The 18,869-nt window shown below is 47.6% G+C and overlaps 2 protein-coding genes across 2 annotated transcripts in view; one reads left to right on the top strand and one right to left on the bottom strand.

Annotated features, from left to right (window-relative positions):
- The window catches only part of LOC130472779 (zinc finger protein 585A-like), a 97,779-nt gene extending 97,499 nt beyond the window's left edge, over positions 1 to 280 (bottom strand). The window contains exon 1 of the mRNA XM_056844204.1: positions 198 to 280. The gene's annotated coding sequence lies outside the window, so the exon portion shown is untranslated. The remainder of the gene's footprint in view (positions 1 to 197) is intronic.
- Positions 281 to 9,744: 9,464 nt separating this feature from the next.
- LOC130472770 (zinc finger protein 24-like) lies at positions 9,745 to 18,564 on the top strand. Its single transcript, XM_056844192.1, has 4 exons — positions 9,745 to 9,766; positions 12,279 to 13,018; positions 17,183 to 17,285; positions 17,867 to 18,564. The coding sequence occupies exons 1-4, from the start codon at positions 9,745 to 9,747 to the stop codon at positions 18,562 to 18,564; spliced, it is 1,563 nt and encodes a 520-aa protein (XP_056700170.1).
- Positions 18,565 to 18,869: the final 305 nt, after the last annotated feature.

The following is an 18,869-nucleotide window of genomic DNA, read 5'->3' as shown; positions in this document are numbered from 1 at the left end:
GTATCCAAAACTTGGTTGGGATTTAAAAAAAATATTAGGGAGGGAAAAACAGTGCTCTAGGTGGGCAGCAGCATCATAGCTGTGGCTCTGGAACGAATCCAGATGAGGAACGGTTTGAAAAACAGAAGGTTTGATGAGTGGATCCACGTGAGGTGAACTGAGGGAACCCGTTCAGAACAACAACAAAAAACCCTTACTGTGTAGAGCAGCTTCTCCATCCTGCTCCAGCTTGACTTCTCTGTAGAGATGACCAAGAGCCGTTTGCAGCAAAGTCCCGTCACTCGCTAGGAAGCGCGGAAGCACTTCCTGTTGCATCCCCGGACCCTGAAACAGGAATGAGTGATTGAGTCGGGCACAGTGATCTGAGGGCAAGGAAGGAGGGCTAGCTAGGCCTCTTCTACACAGAGGTTTCTCTCTGCTTTGGCAACCAAACTACAGCACATTTTGGAGGGTAGGGATGGAAGCAGCCATGTAACAGCCTGCTCTGTGTCATGAATCCTCCTCTCTAAATCCTTAATAAGCTCTTTCCCAGCCTGCCTTGCTCCCATTTTTCTGGGGAAAGTGCAATCCAAAAGCGTTGTTATACTGGATGGAAAGGGGTACCTTTTCTAGCCCTGCAAAGATCCTGCCCACGTCAATGCTGTTTTCCTGTCATCAGCTTCCCGTGGCCGCTATTTTCTCCACAGGGCCACTGGAGTGCGTAGGTAATTGCTCTAACAATGACTGGTTTTTTAAAAGCTCCCTGGTGTCTCAGCAGCTTGGTAGACAGTGAGTCGTGTGTAGGGGTTCAAGTGTCTGACTAGGATCTGGGAGATCCAGGCTTGAGTTCCTATTCTACCATGGAAGCTTGATCAGTGAACTTGGGTCAGTCACTTTAGCTCAGCCTAACCTACCTCGCGGGGTTGCTGTGAGGATAAAACAGAGAAAGTGAGAATGTTATGTCAACGTAAGAAAAGCCCTCCTGGATCAGACCAGTGGTCCATCTAGTCCAGCATCCTCGCTAACACAGTGGCCAATCAGCTAGAAGGCCAACAACAGGGCACAGAGGCCGTGGCCTTCCCCTGAGGTTGCCACCTAGCACTGGGATTCAGAGGTTTACTGCTTCTGAATGTGGCGGTTCCCTTCAGTCACTAGCGCTAGTAGCCACTTATAGACCCTCCCTCTGTGAATCTGTCCAATCCTCTTTTAAAGCTGTCTATGGCCTTTTACGCAGGGACGTTTTCCCATAGCCACCCCCGCCAACTGCTTCGGGGCTTCCTTTTGATTATGCATGCCTTTTCCGCCCATCAGAGGTTGCCTCACTCTCCCCGTGTGTTTAGCCCATGTTTTCCAGATGCTGTTTCAGCCAGAATCTGGAAAATGTGGGCAAAACGTGTGGGGAGAGCGAGGCGACCTCTGACAGGTGGACAAGTCATGCATAATCAAAAGGAAACCCTGAAGCAGTCAGTGGGGGTGACCGTGGGGAAACTTCCCTGCATAAAAGACCTATGTCTGTGGCCGCCACTACATCCTCTGGCAGTGAATTCCACATTTTAATCAGTCATTGTAAGCCACTTTGAGTCCCCTTTGGGCAGAAAAGTGGGCTATAAATTAAGTAAATAAACTAAATAAATATTAGCAGGAAAAAATGCAGGAAAATGGAAGCTGAAAGAGGAAAACACACAGAAAACTCCTGTGTAGACCCTCTGTCACCCATGCAAAACGGAGAAACCTCACTTCTTAGAAGCAGCCAAGTCTAGCACTCCATCCTCAACCCTGGACTGCTCAGGAACGAATCCTCCCACCTGCTGATCCTGCCTCTCAGCCTCTTGCTGCCTCAGGAGGAAGTTCTCCGCCAGGGCCACCGCCTGAATGCAACTTTCCGAACCTCGTTCCCGGACCCAGCTCAGCATCTCCTGGGGCAGGATGCTCAAGAACTGCTCCAGGATCACCAGCTCCAGGATCTGCTCCTTGGTGTGGCTCTCCGGCATCAGCCACTGATGGCAAAGCTCTCGGAGGCGGCAGTACGACTCCCACGGACCGGCGGCTTCCTGGTAGCGGAACTGCCTGAAGCGCTGCCTCTGGATCTCCGGGCCCACAGGCTCTTCAACCTTGATCACTTTGATTTCCTCAAGGTCACTCTGGTCTGCGAAGTCTGGCTCATGGTTGGGCTTTGGGGCTGTTCTATTCAGCCCCTCCTCCTCCTCTTCATTAGCCCACGGGCTGGTGGCCAGTGCTCCTTCAAACAGGGCCGGGAAATTCTGTCTAACTTCTGCGGGTGTCTTCTCTGGACGCTGAGGGGTTCGCTCCCCCGATGGATAGGACTGAATGGTCTTCACAAACTCCGTCCAGTGCGGTTCCCTGCGCTGGGACACTGGTCCCTGTTTGGTTTTCCGTTTAATGCGCTGCGGGGCTCTAGTTAGGCCCTGAGTCATTGTCTCTGGCTGGGGGTCTTCAGGGTCTTCTCTGGTTTTCCCCAATTCCAGCTCCGGTTTTGGGTCTTCTGGCACCAGCCTCTCTGGTTTCATGGCTGCTGTCGTGTCCTGCTGTAGTAGAGCCCGGAGATGGAAACCCAGGACCGCGGACCCTCTTGCACTCTCGGTGGCCATTTTCTCTCGCAATGGGTGAACCTGTCTATGCTCAGCTCGGGCCTTCCTTCTCATCTAAAGAGGCAACCTAAAGCCACAGGTATCAGACAAGGACAACAAAGGAAGGTTCCAAAGAACAGAAGGGATTCCAACCACCACGTTATCACCGAGACTCAAGGTTGAACCGAAGGTTATTCAGAAGCCGATGGCCTTCCCTTGCTGTAGAGAGAGCCTTCTTCACTGAAAGAAAGGGACACAAACAAGGAATGCAGCTTTGTGTTCTGGAGTAATAAGAGGCCCACTGGAAAAGACAGTAATGCTAGGAAAAGTGGAAGATGGTCGGGGGAAAAAGGAAGACCCAGCATGAGGTGCACTGACTCCATAAAGGAAGTCATGGCCTTCAGTCTGCAAGGCCTGAAAGGGGCTGTTAATGATACAACTTTCTGGAGGCCATTGAGTCATAAGGTTACCATAAGTCGGAAGTGACTCGACGGCACATAATACACATTAACACCAGCATTTATAAGTCAGAGCTCACTTCATCAGATACATTTCCGTAACCAACCCATTAACCAACCCATCATCGAAAGCAATTCTTGGGATTTGCTAGTTCTAATGGCTTCAAGGTGACCAGGGCCCCTGAAATCTCTATGTGGTCCCCCCCTCAACAGCCTTGATCAAATCGGTATAAATCTCGATCTGAAAAAGACTACAGGGTTGAAGTGGGGGGGGGGAAGCACTGGTTTTCGTTTTTACATGTGGTGCCTCCTTGTGACCCAGCGAATGCCACTTCAGGAGAGAGAGAACTCGCCAGATTTTACCCATTCTAGCCAAATATGATCTTCCCTTAGAACCTTGGATTACGCGGTTCCTCTTATCTGATCTCAATGCTGATACTGAGTATAAATTTATCAGATTGCGAAATACCTAACACATGTTACGGCTGTAAAATCATCACAACAAAATGGTTCTGTGCTGAGCTTAAATGGGATCAGGCTGTTTTCGCAAAACTGTTTCCCTTGTACAATGTAAATGCTTAAGACTCTGTCAATGAGCAATAAAGGTTGATGATGACTTCAGGAGAGGAATTTGGGAGGTGGTTAGTGACCAGGTGAGGCAGGAAGTGACCACAACAGGGCCTCTAGCAATGGCCTGAAAGAACAGACAGCTTCCTGAGGGAGCAGCTGGTTCTTCAACTACTATTACCGACACCATCAATTGATGTGAAAAGAAAATGGAAACCAAGGAAGATTTAAAAAAAAAACTACAACAAAGGTGATAGATGAGCCATTTGGCAAATCCCAGGAAATGACCTAGTAGCTGTATTTTGAGCCAGCCGAAGACCTTGAACAGCCTTCAAAGGCAGCCCCACAAACATTGCATTGTGGTAATCTAACCTGGAGCCAGGCGGGCACACCAGCTTGAGCTCCTATAAGGCACTTTATCCCACAGTATTCTCTGCTCAAGTCAGAACAGCTATCCTCGGTTGCAAACCCTATCTGGAAGGGTGCAAGCCTTCCTCAACACCACACATCATTACGGTTGCAAACAGGCCTGGAGGGAAAAACACACACCGCCTTGTCCCTTTAAACCACTGGTTCCCAACCAGGGGTCCATGGACCCCCAGGGGTCCCCGGGAACTAAATTAAGGTCCGCGAAACAAAGTTATAAACCCATAATAAATTAATATTTTCAATTAAAAAGTTCTCTATTATAAAAAAATATATTCAAATATTATTCTAAGTTTAATGTTTAACTAACAGTTATGGTTAAAGTTCATTTTCAAATTCTCTGAATTTTTATTTTGAACCTTGGGGTCCCTGCACCGAACAAAAAAGTCCTAGTGGTCCCTGGTCAAAAAAAGGTTGGGAACCACTGCTTTAAACAGAGACTTAATGGGACATTATTCCCCTCCAGCTGCCTATTCCCACACAAAGCCTCAAACATATCCCACGATAGAGAAGATTTTTTTTTAATGTTGGCTAGACTAAATGCCATTCCATCAGGGGAGTTAAAGGGTTGTTTAAATAGGGTACCCTACTGTGAGAGAGCGTGTCATTGTGGTTCTGGCCAAATAGACCCTCTTCAGCACTCCTTGTTCAGCTGCGACCTGCTCAACGAAGCTAGAGACAGATGGTTCTTGTAGGTTATCCGGGCTGCGTGACCGCGGTCTTGGTATTTTCTTTTTAGGACAGAAAATACCAAGACCACGGTCACACAGCCCGGATAACCCACGAGAACCAATGAACTCTGACCGGGAAAGCCTTCGACAATATTTAGAGACAGATGGATAAAGCCTTTTATCCGGGAATCTGCTTGTGAATTGGATAATTTGAGGGTTGTTTTAGCAGGGGTGGATTTTAATATCACATTGGCAGTTGCCAAGATTTTACCTTAGTCAATCAAGACAAAGAAATACTAATTTCCTTATTAAACCTGGACGGACGGTCGCTTTTTAATTTTGATTTCAGTGCGGCATAGGCCATTTATGCCCGGGAGGTTTTGCCTGGGATTTGCTGCTTTCTAGATGCGCATCCCCCCCACCCGAGTTCTCAAAACTCTGCATGGGGGTGGGGTGGGGGCTTACTTTTGAGTGTTGATAATTTGGATGGGGGGGGGGGAAATGTGCATCTACAGAGCAGGAAACCCCCGGCAAAAACCTCCCAGGCATCAATGGCCATTGTTCAGGGCCGAAGTGGCCATACGAACAGCATCATTAAAGTAAAGGAGCCTCCAATAAAGAGGCAGGGGGCTGTACCCTGCTTACAAAGCAGCCGCCGGCTGTCCTGAAACGAGCAGCCTGGGTTGGGTTGGGTTGGGGGCGATCTTTAACAGCCACAGCAATCCCCGGGGTGAAGTTTTGCAGGGTGTGGAGATCAGCATTGTCCCAGTGAAATTTACAAGCCCAGGAACTTGGCTCCAAAGTTGGCCCCCTGATCCCCCTGATCCTGCTGCAGGGAGAGGTCGGTGGGGTGGGGGCCCTTCTCCCTCGCCTGCCCCTCTCTCCAGCCCCCCACCCGCCCCCCACTGTTATGCAGCGGTCCCCGGCTAGGCCTCCTCCAGCTCCTCCCTGCCAAAGCCAAAGCTGCCAAACTTACTTTGGAGCCAGCCCGGTTGAGCAGCAAGGGAGGCGTCGCCGGTGAAAGGCGGGCGTGGACTTTCACTGGTTACAAAAAGAAAAACAAAATAACCTCCCAGTTTGCAAATTTGCAACACAAAAAAAAAAGAGGAGCAGGTCAGACAGATGCATCCGCTCAAAGGCTCCCCTCCCCTTCCTTTCTGGCAACCCGAGCTCTGTGCAGAGTTAACCGTTAGAGGACCAAGGCGCTTCTGACTTGCATGGATTGCTTTACTTTTTTTTTTAAGTGATCTATAAATACAACCTGCTGTTTCCTCTGCATTAATCTTTCCCCACCTTAATCTCCTTTTTGCTCATTCCCCCCCCCAGCCTATTCAGTGCCAGTTAAAGGCTCTATGAGGCCAGCTACCCAAAGGGTTAAGCTGACGGAGCCTTGATTCCTAGGCAGGCTTGGGGGGGAAAAAATCACTGGCCTTTGAATGGTCTCTGGATCCCTTTTTCGGTCCCTCCCCTGTGCTTGGAGAAGGGGGGGGATCCAGTTTTTCTTCAGATGGCCCAAACTTGGCAATTGAATTTGCTGATCCCCTGGGGCGCTGCAGAGTGTGGAAGCATGGGGGGAATCAAACCCAGTTCTCCAGATTAGGGGACTAGAGCAACCGCCCTAATGAGGGGTGGTTAGGACGCTTAGGGCTGTTTAGCTTGGAAAGAAGGCGGCTAAGGGGTGACATGATGGAGGTCTATAAAATTATGCATGGTTTGGAGAGAGTGGACAGGGAGAAGCTTTTCCCCCTCTCTCATAATACTAGAACGCGGGTTCATCTGCTGAAGCTGGAGGGTGAGAGATTCAAAACTGATAAAAGGAAGTATTTCTTCACACAACGCATAGTTAAATGGCATCGCCAACTTGGAAGGTTTTAAGAGGGGAGTGGACATGTTCGTGGAGGAGAGGGGTATTCGTGGCTACTAGTCAAAATTGATACTAGTCATGATGCATACCTATTCTCTCCAGGTTCAGAGGAGCAGGCCTAATATATTAGGTGCTGTAGAACAGAGGCAGGATGGTGCTGCTGCAGTTTGTGGGCTTCCTAGAGGCACCTGGTTGGCCACGGTGTGAACAGACTGCTGGACTTGATGGGCCTTGGTCTGATCCAGCATGGCTTTTCTTATGTTCTTATTAGAGCCCACTACTCTTAACCACTACACCACACTGGCTCATAAGACTTCTGAAGAAGATAAAAACAAGGCACAGTGACAGTATGTCAGCCCTCCCAAATATTTCTTCTTGCCTTAAGGCTCTGCATTTGTCTCTTTGTTACTCTTCCAGAAACGGGGTCCTTTGCAAGATGTGGCAGTCCATTGCCCCAAGCCTGAGCAAGATTCCTCAGACATAAACGACGTAAATGAGCGCACACAGGAGAGAAACCATATAAATGTGCAGACTGCAGGAAAAGCTTCAGCCAGAAGGCACAGCTCATCCTACACCAGAGGACCCATTTTGGGAGAAACCCTATGAATGTGGTGACTGTGGGAAAAGATTCACTTGGATAGCTAACCTTATTACCCATAAGCGGGTCCATACGGAAGAAAAAGCCTACGAATGTCCTGAGTGTTGAAAAAGGTTTTATTCTAGCTCCGACCTCAAAATACACAAGAGAATATACACAGGAGAGAAACCATTTAAGTGCTCCGAATGTGGGGTGTCTTCAGCCACAAACACCGCCTAACTATACATGAGACCACCCACGTGGGGAAAGAGTTGATTGATAGCTCAAATTGAAGCAGGTTCAGCATTTTTAAAAAATGCTTTCATAAATATGTATCATTGTGTGTAAAACAGAATTGTTCAGGAGGGCATTTTTATAAGGAAATAAGGCTGTGTCATAAGAGATTGGCCCAGGGAAATGCACTGTGTTTCCATTCCTGTCGTGTGTGTGTGTGTGTGTGTGTGTGAAGTGCCGTCAAGTCGCAGCCGACTTATGGCAACCCCTTATGGGGTTTTCAAGGCAAGAGACTAACAGGTGGTTTGCCAGTGCCTTCCTCTGCACAGCAACCCTGGCATTCCTTGGTGGTCTCCCATCCAAATACCAGTACTAACCAGGGCTGACCCTGCTTAGCTTCTGAGATCTGACGAGATCAGGCTAGCCTGGGCCATCCAGGTCAGGGCACTGTCATATAATGTTCTGCAGTGTTTGACATGTCACATTTAATACTTCTGCTTTGTTCAGGCGACCGCTCCGTTTCAAATTTCTGCAATTCCTAGTCCAATCACACTGTGTATTAGATGTCTCGTCCTGTTGATTGCACTGGCTTACGTCATGTAATGTGCCTCGAGTCTCAGTGGGAAAAAATAGACTATAAATAATGTAGGATCATAGATGTGGAAGAGGCCATACAGGCCATCTAGTCCAACCTCCTGCTCAATACAGGATCAGCCTAAAGCATAAGAAAGCTTTTCCCTGTCCACTCTCTCCAAACCATGCATAATTTTATAGACCTCTATCATGTCTCCCGTTAACTGCCTACTTTCCAAGCTAAACAGCCCTAAGTGTTTTAACCGCTCCTCATAGGGCAGTTGCTCTAGTCCCCTTATGATTTTGGTTGCTCTTTTCTGCACCTTCTCGAGCTCTGCAATATCCATTTTTAGGTGTGGTGATCAGAACTGCACACAGTATTCCAAGTGCGATCTCACCATAGATTTGTACAAGGGCAGTGTGATAGCAGCAGTTTTATTCTCTATTCCTTGTCTAATTATGGTCAGCATGGAATTTGCCTTTTTCACAGATTCACGCTGCGCTGACATCTTCATGAAACTATCCACTACCACCCCAAGATCCCTTTCTTGGTCTGTCGCTGCCAGCACAAATCCCATCAGTGTATATGTGAAGTTGGGATTTTTTGCCCCAATATGCATCACTTTATACTTGCTCACATTGAATCTCATTTGCCATTTTAATGCTCATTCCTCCAGTTTGAAGAGATCCTTTTGGAACTCTTCACAGTCCATTTTTGTTTTAACCACCCTAAAAAATTTGGTGTCATTTGCAAATGTGGCCACCTCGCTGTTCACCCCCAACTCCAGGTCATTGATGAACAGGTTGAAAAGCACCAGTCCCAACACACATCCCTGAGGGACCCCACTGCTCACATCCCTCCATTGTAAGAACTGACCTTGATTCCTACTCTCTGCTTCTATTTTTTCAGCCAGCTCTCAATCCATAAGAGGACATGTCCTCTTATCCCATGACTACGAAGTTTGTTTAGCAGTCTTTGGTGGGGGACTTTGTCAAAAGCCTTTTGGAAATCTAGTGTCCACAGGCTCATTCCTGTCCACATGCTTACACTTTCAAAAAACTCTAATAGGTTAGTGAGACAGGACCTACCCTTACAGAAGCCATGTTGGGTTTTGCTCAGCAGGCCTTGCCCTTCTATGTGCTTGACAATTCTATCTTTAATAATGCTTTCCATCAATTTACCTGGAACAGACGTGAAGCTAACTGTAATTTCCTCCCCCCACCCCAACCCTTTTTATAAATGAGTGTTACATTGGCCATTCTCCAGTCCTCTGGTACAGAGGCTGATCTAAGGGACATGTTACACATCATTGCAGAATTTGCAGAATTTACATCTCTCCTTCCGGGTTAGACAGACAGACAGATCTCAATCGCAATAACGGGAAACTAATTTTTGAAAAGATCCACCAATGACTTCTAAGATTTGAATGAAAAACCAAACAAAAATGTAGCAGCATCTTGAAACGGAGAGAGAGGGAGAAAACCGCAGTAGCCTTTGAAGAGTCCTCAGCGTCAGCATCGGCAAAGCAAATAAACAGAAGTTTATTTGACCCAGTCAATTGAGGCTTCTTGTCCTCTGAGATGCTGAAGCGGTTAACAGCACAGAGCTCTTTTTCTGCCTAGAGAGGACTAGTGGGGGGCGAGAAGGGGAGCTGGATACCTTCCTGCACAGCTGGCGCAGGGAGATGTGAAAAAGACTTTCCTGGCCTGCCCTGGTTTCCTTCCTGGTGAGAAACTTCCCCTTTTTCTTGTGCTTCCCCATCCTTGGTGCGCTCGAGGGAGCGCGCCTATCCGGCCAAGAGGTGTCATGCAAAAGGTACAAGGGGCAGGTGAGTTTGAAAGGCAGGAGCGGAGGGGAAGGAGGGAAGCCAGCTGCAGGGAGGGAGACAGGCAATGAACCGGTAAAATGAGGTGCACCAAAGCCTCCTTTTGGTGCTCCAGTCCAGCAGGGAGAGGTGTCTCAGACATTGCAGCGGTCCCCGCCTGATCACCAATTTTCTGATCCCCCTGGGACCTCTCCTATGTCTTGCCTATTTGGTGAGGTTGCCGTATTAAAATCTCAAAAAGAGTCTTCTGGCATCAGACTTGCAGGTTTGTACTGGCAGAAGCTCCTGTGAGGACGTAGCAATCTTGCAGACAGATGAAGTCCCTCCTGACAGGTTCAGCCTCATAACTGTCAGGAGGAGTCTTGGGGCAAGGGGTTTATCGAAGCAGAATTTTTTGTGTGGTTTGTCAGATGCCCGAGGTGGCAGCATGGGTTCATAGAATCATAGAGTTGGAAGGGACCACCAGGGTCATCTAGTCCAACCCCCTGCACAATGCAGGAAATTCACAACTACCTCCCCCACACACCCCCAGTGACCCATACTTCATGCCCAGAAGATGGCCAAGGTGCCCTCCCTCTCATGATCTGCCTAAGTTCACAGAATCAGCATTGCTGACAGATGGCCATCTAGCCTCTGCTTAAAAACACAAGGGAAGGAGAGCTTACCACCTCCCGAGGAAGCCTGTTCCACTGAGGAACCGCTCTGTTAGAAAATTCTTCCTAATGTCTACACGGAAACTCTTTTGATTTAATTTCAACCCGTTGGTTCTGGTCCGAACTTCTGGAGCAACAGAAAACAACTCGGCACCCTCCTCTATATGACAGCCCTTCAAGTACTTGAAGATGGTTATCATGTCCCCTCTCAGTCTTCTCCTCTTCAGGCTAAACATACCCATCTCCTTTAACATTTCCTCATAGGACTTGGTCTCCAGACCCCTCCCCATCTTCGTTGCCCTCCTCTGGACACGTTCCAGCTTACCTTCATCTTTCTTAAATTGCGGTGCCCAAAACTGAACACAATACTCTAGGTGAGGTCTAACCAGAGCAGAGTAAAGTGATGCCATCACTTCGCGTGATCTGGACACGATACTTCTGTTGAGAAACAGGTTGTAGTTTCCTCAAAAGCTTCTGTCGAAAGGAATCTGTTGGTTTTGAAGGGCCACAAAACTCTCTGTTGTTTAGGCTACGATGGATTAACATTCTCCTTGATTTGGATAGAGAGAGCTTTATCTCCTCCATCTGTTGTGACACTTGAACTGGGGGGGGCTCCAAGGAAGTTGACTGAGGACAGACAAAAAGAAGTACTTCTTTGCTCAACGAGTAATTAAATTGTGAAATTCACTGCCAATGGACGTGGTGATGGCCACGAGCAAAAATAGCTTTAAGAGGGAGAGGTTCGAGAAGGAAGGGTCCATACGTGGTTTTATTAGCCATGGTGACTAAAGGGAACCTCCATATACAGAGGCAGTACACCCGTGAATACCAATGTTAGGAGGCAACATCAAGGGGAAGCATTGGCCTCCCAGACAGCTGGTTGGCCACTGTGAGAGACTGGATGCTGGCCCAGATGGACCTCTGGTTTGATCCAGCAGGACGCCTTTTGTGTTCTTATTACAATTTTGTTACTGTGAGCTGTTACAGATTCAGGTCTCTACAAGTTAAATTTTTGTGTTGGGGTGAGATGCTGCGTGTTCCTAGTGCGCTAGAACTTAAATGCTTGTGCATGAACGCCTGGCCACCGTGCCAGTTCCCATGCTGTTAATTGCTGTGATTTGTTTTGCACAGGTAAAAATACATTGTTTTATTGATTGCTGTCCTCAACGTGTGTGCCAGTTCACCGAATGATTATAGAACAGATACACAAAGTAAGCAGAATGAGGACTGGGATCTTTGTGGTGCTACCAACGTGCAAATATGTCCCTAGTGTCATCTGGATTTTAAAGAGGGTGGTGTGCCTACGCAGCAGATTCTAGCAGAACCTTCCATTTCATGCTATTCCATCCGGGTGGAAATCACAGCAGAGCTTCCTCTGTGGCCTTCTTCTTACTGCATGTGTTTGGTATGTACCACTTCAGGTTGCAGGTGAGGGGTCCCACAATTAAATGTCCCTCCATGAAAGGAATTTTGCACAGAGCAACTTAGGGAACAGAATTCTGTCTTAATATTTTCCTTGATGTGCTAGTTTTCTATCTGGAGAGAGATTTTTTTTTTACAAAGGGGAAGTGAATCATGAATTCCACCAACATCCCCCCACCCCCCGCAGGCTGAAGCTGTACAAGTAAGATGCAGGTTAAATATCTCCGAGAAATATGTCTGAATGTAGCCCTCTTTCCATTATCCACCACTTGGAATGTTTGTGAAGATCCCAAAGCATCAGCTCAGCTGAGCCAATTGGTGCCAGAAGCTTCATTGTAGCCTCCACAGCTACAAGATACTTTTTATCATGTTTAGAAGTATAGGTTATTTTTCCCACTTTTGCAGCACTTCTGAATGCTGAATTTTCTTTCTGACCTAAGAGCTGAAGCTAGGAATAAAAATGGAAAAGCAGGATTCAGCAGGACCCGAATCAGGGGGGAAACTGGCGGGCAGAGGAAGAGACCCTCATGTTGTGCAACAGGAAACCATCCAAGAGCTTCTAACAGGGGCAGCCCCGCAACAAATTAAACAAGAACCAGATGAGGGGCTTCGGCAATGCTGGGAAGCTCAGTGGCAGGAGTTCTTGAAGACAGTCAAGTCCCCTCACCCAGAATGGAGACACTCGCAGCTGTCCCATTCTGTTTTGGAGGCAAATTTGAAGTCGATCCAGGCCTCCTTCAAGGGATCAGCCGACGCCAGCCAGTGGCCTAGAGGAGAATGGTTGACTCAGACCCTACCGGACCTCTTAGGCGAAGCACAACAGGCCTGCAAAAGCCTAGATTCTTCTCAGACAGTGAAGGTTGAGGTTCTGGATGAGGAGGACATGATAAGCCTGGAGATGCGGCGTGAGCGCTTCAGGCAGTTCTCCTACCACGAGGCTGAGGGCCCCCGCGAGATTTGCCGGCAGCTCCAAGAACTTTGCCGCCAGTGGCTGAGTCCCGAGAAGCACACCAAGGAACAGATCCTGGAGCTGCTGATCCTGGAGCAGTTCTTGACCATCCTTCCCTGGGAAATGCAGAACTGGGTCAGGGAACGCGGCCCCGAGACCTGCGCTGAGGCCGTGGTCCTGGCAGAGGATTTTCTCCTGATGCTCCCGGAGCCTGAGGGACAGAAACCAGAGGTATGAATATCTGCATTTTGAGGAACCCTGAGAGGGCTGGAAAATCTCGAGAGATGTTTTGTTCTTCAGCTTTAAACTAGGTTGGCTTTTGTTATTAATGATGTTTCGAGCTGCCCCAGACATTTTTTAGGGGAGGTTGCTGCTCGTTCTGTCTTTCAGGAGAGGAATGGTAGTGGAGTTCATCTGGAAATGTCCCCACCGTAAGTTTAAAAATTCTGTTTCTCTGAAAATATTAACCAGGATGGGAAAGAAACTTGGTTCTGACATTGCCTCATACTAGGGTTGCCAACTCTAGGTTGGGAAATTCCTGGCAGAGAGCATGGGGAGAGTGTTGTTGTAGTTGGGGAGGGAGCTCGTGGGATATAATGCCATAGAAGCCATGCTCGAAAGCAGCCATTTCCTCCAGGGAAACTGATCTCTGCAATCTGGAGATCAGTTGGAATAATGGGAGATCTCCAGTCCTCACCTGAAGGTTGACAACCCTACTTTATACATTCAGACGCAGAATGAAGTGGTGGAGTCTTGAGGTGGAATTACTTCAGAGTGCCTGTATATAGAGGAGGGGGTACCCTTTTTAAAGGCCCCTCTATGTTAAAAAAAAAACACCCTCCCTCCAGGGAGAAAGTTAAGATCACCCAGGAGTTGTCATGACAAGCAGGGTTTAGATCTCAGTCTCTTCGGACCTAGGCTTGGTCTACACACGTGGCAGAAAGCAGTGACTGGATGTTCTGCACCAGTCCACTTCGGGCTACAGCTCAGGGATTATCATCCCCCCCCCTAAAGATCCACTATATTAATAATTCCCTGTAAATGCAAAATAGCACATCTGGCTAAAAGACTGGGCCTTTCTCCTGTTGAGAGGCATCTTCAGCCCCTTTGGTATTTGGCAAGAATAATTAAGACTGCCAAGAGGAGGAAATGACCTGGCATTTCCTCAGATGTCTAAAGCGGCAATTTCAGTCACCCAAAGACATGGCCAGGGCTGATAATTGTGGAGCGTGTATTTTGGGTTGGGAGGGAGAGATGAATTATGCGTAGTTTGTACAGTAATGTTTTGGGGACAGATCATATGGTTTCCATTGTCACAAGCAAAACAAGTTTAAATGAGGGAGCACAAAGGGGTGTAAAAAGGTCATGTAAAGGGAAAAAAACACCTTGTGGTTAAAAACGCACACCTCCAGAGCATTTGGTCTGGAAGTTGGCTGACACAAAGCAGAGTCTGGATCTTGCTGGTCCTTGGATGGGAGACAGACTGCGAAGCCCTATGGATAATGTTTTGAACATCACGAGGGGGAAAGGCTAGATATCAAATACTTGCCATTATATTTGTGTGTTCAACGCACGTCCCATAGATGATCACTAACATCCTTACAACAGCCCTGGAGAGTAGCCCAGTGTTATCATGATGCTGACGGAAGGGTTGCAGCGGTGAGGCAACAGGGTTATTTGAGACCACCTCGTGAGTTCATGGCCGAGGGGTTTCAGCTGGCAGTCTGCCAGCCAGGGTTGCCAACCTCTAGATGGGGCATGGAGATCCCCCAGAATTACAACTGATCGCCAGACTGCAGTGATTCCCAGGAAAAAAATGGCTGATATGGTGTCCGGCCCCTGTGGCATTATACCCTGCTGAGGTACCTCCTCTCCCCAAACCCTGCCCTCCACAGGCTCCACCCCCAAGTCTCTAGGAATTTCCCAATCTGGAGTTGGCAACTCTAGTGCCAGCTCATTCTCCTAACCTCAATACCACACTCACCTTGTTTATGTAGGGTTGCCAATTTCCAGGTGGGCAAGTGAAAAAAATATATAACCTTGTGCTGAAAGCGTTAAGTGTTGAGCAAAAAACTCCCAGCAACTATGGTTGAACAGTATATAACAATTCTACAATAGCAATTTGCATGCAGGAAACAATTAGCTGATTGATAAACAATAACCTTTTATAGAGCTATATATCTCAATTCGAAACATTGCATGAAACATACACACACACATACATGAACCTTTATTGGCATAATAACCACACTGCCAGATGCGTTTGCACAGGCACCTTAAAGGAAAAACCGTGTTCCATCATAAACTGACAATCAAAATCAACTGACATTAAAAAGATCTCCTCATATTTCGCATATTTCAAAACTAATAAAGCCATCTGGAGCATGAAACATGCAATATGCAACTCCGTATGAGTTGTACAATGGAAAATATCCCACGCAATTCCACAAAAAATAAATGCCTAAATGTCCAAAATCCAATGCGGTGGTCTGAAGACAACGCCGTGTGATTCCAAACATTAAGCAAAGCAACCAATCAAAACAGCGAGTATCGAAGAGAGCTTGCTGAACGGGGACACCCCCAAGCCTCTAGGAATTTCCCAATCCCGAGTTGGCAACTCTAGTGCCAGCTCATTCTCCTAACCTCAGTACCAAGCTCACCTTGTTTATGTAGGGTTGCCAGCTTCCTGGTTGGGCCTGGCATTACAACGTATCTTCAGACCACAGAGATCAGTTCCCCTAGAGCACTGGTTCCCAACCGGGGGTCCGTGGACCCCCAGGGGTCCACGAGAACTAAATTAAGGTCCGCGAAACAAAGTTATAAACCCATAATAAATTAATATTTTCAATTAAAAGTTCTCTATTATAAAAAATATATATTCAAATATTATTCTAAGTTTAATGTTTAACTAACAGTTATGATTAAAGTTTATTTTCAAATTCTTGGAATTTTTATTTTGAACCTTGGGGTCCCTGCTCCGAACAAAAAAGTCCTAGTGGTCCCTGGTCAAAAAAAGGTTGGGAACCACTGCCCTAGAGGAAATGGTTGCTTTGGAGGGTGGACTCTGTGGCATTGTACCTCGCTGAGGTCCCTCCCCAAACCTTGTCCTCCCCAGGCTCCACTCCCCAAATCTCTTAAGAATTTCCCAAACTGGACTTGGCAACCCTATGATTATGTAATAAATAAGAGAGGCGCTAGCTGCTACGTCAGCCAGTCAATCAGACAATGAACTTTTTAGAACATGGGGTTTAATTTATTTAATACTGAGCACGGAGGCTGGGTCCCTGGCGACTCAAATGTCCCCGTAGCCCTTCAAAAGAGGAAATAGCACACACACATTTTGCTTCAACTTTGTGGATGATTTGCTCACTTTATTTGAAAACCTTTGCTGTTTGTTTTCAAGGCAGCATACAGAGTCAAATAGGAGACCCAAACACTCTTTCTACAGATTAATGGTTAGGCCTCTACAATCTCTGATAAATAGGCTTCTAGCGTACACACCCCAGCTCCTTCAAAAGTTGTACAGTGCTAACCTGATTAGCCCAGACTTGCCCTCTCTGACTAGAGAGCCTGGAAGCTAAGTAGGGTCAGCCCTGGTTTGTATGGGAGACTACCAAGGAAGTCCAAGGAGGCGACACAGAGGCAGGCAGTGGCAAACCACCTGTGGTCATCTCTTGCCTTGAAAACCCCATGAAGGGGAACTTCATGGAGTCTCCATGAGTCACTTGCGACTTGATGGCACACAATTATTATTAACCTGGGGAATTGCATAACACTCTCAGTCAGTTTCTCCTGCTGTAAAACTGCCCCCCTGCCCATTTCTCCTATGGATATTATGTTGCTGAGAATCATTGTTGTGTAGTGGTTAGAGTCTGGGGAGACCTAAGTTGGACACATGAAGCTGCATGATTCACATGAAGTGAATCAAACCCTCAGTCCGTCAAGGTCAATATTGTCTGCTCTGTCTGGCATCTGTTCTCCAGGGTCTCAGGTAGAGAATAGTCTTTCCCAACACCTGCTAATTGAGATCCTTTCAACTTGAGATGCCTGGGGCTGAATCCGGGTCCTTCCGCATGCCAAATAGATGCTCTACCACTGTCCCATGAGGCCTCCCCAGTTCAAATCCTTACTCAGCCCTGAAGCTTACTGGGTGATAATGGGTCAGCCTGATCTACCTTGCAGGGTTGTTGTGAGGATTAAATGGAGAAAAGGAGAACCGCTGCCCTGAATTCTTAAGAAGGAGGGCAGGATAAAAATGAACTATGTGAACACAGTGCAGGCCAGATGTGTATGCAGGGCCCAGAGAAAAAATGTGGTTTTCCTGTTGTATGGAAAGTCTCGAATCCATCACCATATGCTGAAAAGCAAATGTACTTTTCGTTTCTCCTTTTCCAGACTCCCGAACTGTTGGAGGAAGCGTTTATTAGCACCCCCAAATCTGAGCAAGATCCATCAGATGCTGTACAGATTCCCCTCTCCGTGGAAACCAGCTTGCTGGGTAAGGTCTCGGGGGCTTGAGGACATTTTGGGGACCATTCTGCCCAAGGCTGTTTATTTCATAAACTGGAGCATTCCTCATGAATAGGGACGCCAGTCTTTCCGCAATAGCAGAAGGCATCCTGGCAATTCCCTTTGATGCCCACTAGTGCCTCGGAAACCACAGAGTTTTTGCAAATTGTTAAGTCCCCCCATCCTCCACTGTCACCTCTGGTTTAAAGCGAAAGTGGGTTAAGCATGCTAGCATGACACCCACATGCCAGGCACCACCCAATTGCTCCCGAGGATTGCTGGCTTCAGCCCTACTATTGAAGGAGGTTTAGATGGCTCCTTAAGGGGAGGGACCGTGGCTCCGTGGTAGAGCATCTCCTTGGCATGCAGAAAGTCCCAGGTTCAGTCCCTGCCATCTCCGGTTAAAAAATGAGACTCTAGAGAGCCACTGCTGCTTTGAGTAGGTAATACTGACCTTGACGGACTGAAAGTCTGTTTCAGTATAAGGGAGACTCATGAGTTCATGGTTGTAAGAGAATATTAGACAGATTCATGGAGGGTAGAGGTAAGAAACTCTGTTTATTGCAGGAGGTGATGATAAAGTTCTGGAGAACGAAGAGGATGCTTTTTGTCTGCAAAGGCCCGAGAGTGAACCAACGGGTGTCCATGGAATACCCATGGAAAAAGCCAAGGGGAAATTTTTCCTGGGTCCTGAGTTGGAAGAGATTCCTGAAGGTCAGCAGGGACCTGAAAGGCACCAGGAAAGCTATTTGTGGAAGATGGCCGAACAAGCTCTTCTGTGTGAGGACGGGGAGCATGGCTTCCATGAAAGCCCCTTCCAAGAAAGGACTGAAAAATGCCAGAGAGACGGCACGGTTGCGGAATTCGAGAAGAGCCTCCGCCAGAGCTTGGACCTTCTCAAGAACCAGAAGAAGCGGATGAGGAAATTCAAATGCTCCTATTGCGGGGCGACCTCCAACATCAGAGCGAACATTGTGGTGCACGAACGGATTCACACCGGGGAGAAACCTTACTCCTGCTTAACCTGCGGCAAGAGCTTCAGTCGGAAATCGACCCTCGTCCGACACAAGAGGACGCACACAGGGGAGAAGCCGTACGAATGCTCGGTCTGTGGGAAAAGCTTCAGCATTCGCTGTAACCTCTTGCGGCACGAGAGGGTCCACACGGGCGAGAAGCCCTATCATTGTACGTACTGTGGCCAGAGCTTCAGTCGCAGACTTTTGCTCATTATACACGAGAGGACCCACACGGGAGATAAAACCGTATAAACACTCACGGTGTGTGGAACGGGGCTTCACTGTTCTTGCTGTTATGATGCGTCTGGAAATCCGCTTGGGAGAGAAACCAGGAGATTCAGCCCAAGCCCACAGAACTGCATTCGCTCACCTTGGTTCCTTGCCTCCGTCCTTCCTCTCCTCCCTCCATCGTCTTCCCTGTGGTCAGTGTTTAGATTGTAAGCTCCTTGGGGCAGGGACTGGTATGGGTTTTCTTTTCTTTTTTGCTTGACAAACCATCATGTAAATAAGAAGAACAAATGTTCCTATTTTGGAGGAACTTAACTGGCAAAAATACC

This window comes from Euleptes europaea, chromosome 1 (assembly GCF_029931775.1).
Source record: "Euleptes europaea isolate rEulEur1 chromosome 1, rEulEur1.hap1, whole genome shotgun sequence".
Lineage (NCBI taxonomy): Eukaryota > Metazoa > Chordata > Lepidosauria > Squamata > Sphaerodactylidae > Euleptes > Euleptes europaea.
This window is presented reverse-complemented; position numbering and strand designations above follow the sequence as displayed.